Genomic DNA, 3,815 nt, shown 5'->3' with positions numbered 1-3,815 from the left:
TGGCTATGATGTTATATTATCATCAAAGTGATAAATCATTTTGAGAACCAACCATTTTGTGTACCTGTGGAGGTGATTTTATCCTTCGCCTTCCAGTATGTCATGAAATCTCATGTTTTACTAAGTCAGATTATATTTTTGGTCTACCGGAAAGAGAGTTTCTAGGAGTTCTCCGAAATCGTTTGAAAAAGGCCGACCTTTGCAAAGGGAAGACAACTCGCTCCGCACGCGACAAGTGGCGCGTAGTGGTGCCAGAAAATCCCTGGGAAGTTGTCTCGCTGCTCGCCACGTGTCGCAAGGGGAAGCAAGATGAGGATGAAGGAGGAGAGAGAAGACAGGGGGATGGGGTTGTGTCAGTTTTTCCCTTTTCTTTCGAGATTCGTTTTTTCAAAATTAAATATCTTGAGAACTGTAAGTCCAAATTACGAACCGTTTTCACTTTTGAGACCCTCTCATCGAGATCTTCAAAATTAGATCCCATGTTGATAGGTTTCGATATATATTTTTCGTACTTCCTATACTACTTTGGTTGTACTCGTGTTATGTATCTAACTATACTCGTGCGTGAACTGATAAGTACTTCTGTTGTGAATGTATTTGGTTCTTTTTTCCCTTTACTAGTGTGCGCGACTATACATGTACTCGTTCGTGTGGGCGACTGTTCTTACTCATGTGCGCGACTGTACCTGTCCTCGCTCGTGTACGCGACTGTACTTACTCGTGTGGGCGACTGCGACTGTAACTATCTTGTGTGCGCGACTGTACCTGTACTCGCTCGTGTACGCGACTATACTTACTCGTGTGCGCGACTGTACCTGTCTCGTGTACGCGATTGTACCTATATTCGTTCGTGCGCGTGACTGTACTCGTGTGGTACACGTAACTGTACTCGTGTGTTGTATGTAACTGTACTCACGTGTTATACCTAAATGTACCTGTATTTATTACTGTACATATACTTGAGCAACGTACAAGCACACGAGATTTAAATTTCTATGTAAGTTATTTTTTTATTTGAAGCGTATGTAATGAGCTGCGGTACTGCGGCTCTCACTCCTTTGCGTGTGATGGAGCTGGTTAGATTTGCATGCAGCGGCTGATTAGATTCGTACGAGCATGCGCGGGGGCAGAGTGCTACGATGCATACTCGCGTGGAGAGATTTCATGTACGCGCGCGGGATTCAGCGGCGAGGCAGAGTCGCTGCCTACGCACGGGCGTGGATAGTACCGTACGCGCGGGAGGTTTCTAGCGTTGACACATGTCGCTCGTTGGTTAGTTTTTTTTTTGACTGGAACTCATCGATTCCATTAAATCGGCTCAGCAGACTCGCTGGCCACCATCACAAGTACATCATCTATGACAGTTTCAGGCCATAACAGCCGATTGGAATGCGAAACAAGCAGAATAAGAAGGGGAAGATCATCTCCACAGAGACGGTCTGGCAAGAGGCAAGATACTGGACAGCGGAGTGTATGCAATTCTGTGGAAAAAAGCAGAAGGAAGCTGTACAAACACAGATTCAACATTGGCAGAGATCGGAGGGCGAAAGACTGAAGATCAATACAGATGGAGCTTTTAGCTCGGAGACACGCCAAGGAGGATGGGGCTTTGTCGTCCGTGATAATATGGGAGATGCTAGAGGGTCGGGAGCGGGAGCTGTCAGTCATGCCTGCAGTGCTTTACAGATGGAAGCACATGCGATATGGGAAGCAGCTCACGCGGCGGCAGATTGGGGAATGGGAAGGATTATTTTGGAGACGGACTCGCTGACCCTAGTTCGGGTCTTGCTCGTTGGTTAGTTTAATTCCCTTTGTAAAGATTGGTCTTTATCTAGTGATACCCTTTCTCTTATGAAAAGGTAGTGAGGATTCTTAACTTGGGTTGTGATATTCGACCAGCCCATGAGTTTATGCGGGCCAGTATCAAAACTATGGTCCGGTTGTTCCTAACCCAGAGGCTGCACTAAGTAGTCGTAGATCACTGGCTCAGTAGTATATGGCCCATCACCTTACACGTTTATACGTGGGCTCACTTTCATTTTCAAGAGAATGGCCTTTTTCTCTCTCCGCTTAACTTTTGTTTTTTTTTTTGCGATGCGCTTAACTTTTTCTTAAGAAAAAAAACGTACAGGGCAGCAGCCACTCGTTCTCGATCTGATCAGACCCCAACACTGAGAAATGCAACGGGACGAGATGAGATGACATGCCACACGTGACCACGCTATTACACATCCGTACGTGCGTGCGTGCGTGCTGCGACATTTGTCCTAGATCTTGTAATCTTTTGGCATGGCCAGTGACACGATCACACGCCTGCCCTGCTGTCTCTACTTATCAACGGGCTTACTTAAACGCAGGCGCTGCAGATCTTGCTCCGGCCCAAGGGGACATCGGCCCAGATAAAAATGTATCGGATCCAGTGGGCACCTGACAGCACGCACCGGCCAGCGCACCCTCGGGCCCACGACGCACGCCTTTTCCCATTTCTATGCTCCATCACTGACTGGTGGGCTCACGGGCGCGCTTTACTTAGCCACGACGTGCCGAGGCTCGGGCTAAGCAAAGCGATCGTGCGCGCGTCGTGCTTCTTCCTCCTCGACCGGAGCCGGCCCCATGTGCGATGCCGACATGCCGTGCTCCATGCTTGGGCGGCTGCTCTGATTGCGCGATACGCTCGCCACGTGTCCGCCCCTGTTCGTGTATAAATAAGCCGACTCGTCTACTCCCCAGCTCGCCATTGCGGTACCTTCAAATCCCAGCATTTGCGCTCCTCTTAAAACCTCAGAAAACCACCTGCAAATCGACCCCCCCAAGAAAGAGTAGTACGTACTAGCAGGTGAGGCCAGTGATCGACATGGGGAACTCGTACAGCAACGGCGGCTCCTACACGTCGGGCCACCTGCAGGCGCCGGAGCTGCCGCCGCTGCACCTCTGCTTCTTCCTGCTGGTGCTGCTCGTCTTCCTCGCCTTCTCCTGGTACATGAGCTACGAGTCGGTGGTGGAGACCTTCGCCGACCAGGGCCGCCTCCTGCTCATGGTGTCGCCGCTCGCGCTGCTCCTCGCCGTGCGCCTGCTGTCGGGCGGCGACGGCGACGGGCACGGGCACGGGCATGGGCGGCGCGTCGACCAACTCATGTCCATGTCCATGCCCGAGAGGGACTCCATCCACCGCGCCGGGGGCTCGCCGTGGGGCGTCGGCCTCCTGCTCGTGCTGCTCCTCGTCATGGTCTCCTACCAGTCCAACTTCCGGGACAGGTGGTTCGCGCTCTAGCCGCCAACGTGTGATGGATCCATCCGTTGGAATCACGTCCAAGAGCATGTACTACGTATGTATGTAACCCGAGTATGTCACGCGCGCGAGAACCAATCTAATAGAACGCCAATCGTGTTTCTTTCTTCTTTTCTCCTCTGTAATTTATCATGATCTATCGCGGACTGTGGTGTTTGAGCTAACAAATCGTGTCCTTAGATGGTTAGGATGTCGCCTTTTTTTTTCAAAATGGGAAAAATCACCCACCTTCTGCGACGTTTTTTTTATTAGATTATTCACAACATTTTATAAGAGCAATATAAATATCAAACTCGAAGCCACCTCGCTAAACCTACAGAGGGATGAATGAGAAGGGTGACAAGACACCAACTCACATTATCCAAACAACCAAATGCCTTCCGAAGCCGCCCAATAGCAGGTGAGAAGCACATCCAGTCAAGCAGACTCTGAGCGCACGTCAACACACATGTCACAGAAATCGCTACCGCCGTCTTCCTCGCACCCATCTTCAAGAGGGATCACCGCATTGGCCTTGCCAGACTTG

At 50.4% G+C, this 3,815-nt stretch overlaps 1 protein-coding gene across 1 annotated transcript; it reads left to right on the top strand.

Annotated features, from left to right (window-relative positions):
* Positions 1 to 2,738: 2,738 nt before the first annotated feature.
* On the top strand, positions 2,739 to 3,396 carry LOC127298192 (uncharacterized). The gene has a single exon (XM_051328119.2). The coding sequence runs from the start codon at positions 2,855 to 2,857 to the stop codon at positions 3,269 to 3,271; it is 417 nt and encodes a 138-aa protein (XP_051184079.1). The 5' UTR covers positions 2,739 to 2,854; the 3' UTR covers positions 3,272 to 3,396.
* Positions 3,397 to 3,815: the final 419 nt, after the last annotated feature.

Source organism: Lolium perenne, chromosome 5 (genome assembly GCF_019359855.2).
Source record: "Lolium perenne isolate Kyuss_39 chromosome 5, Kyuss_2.0, whole genome shotgun sequence".
Lineage (NCBI taxonomy): Eukaryota > Viridiplantae > Streptophyta > Magnoliopsida > Poales > Poaceae > Lolium > Lolium perenne.
This window is presented reverse-complemented; position numbering and strand designations above follow the sequence as displayed.

Coding starts and splice junctions, on each gene's coding strand:
- LOC127298192 (XM_051328119.2), top strand. CDS start 2,855: ATGGGGAACTCGTACAGCAACGGCGGCTCCTACACGTCGGGCCACCTG.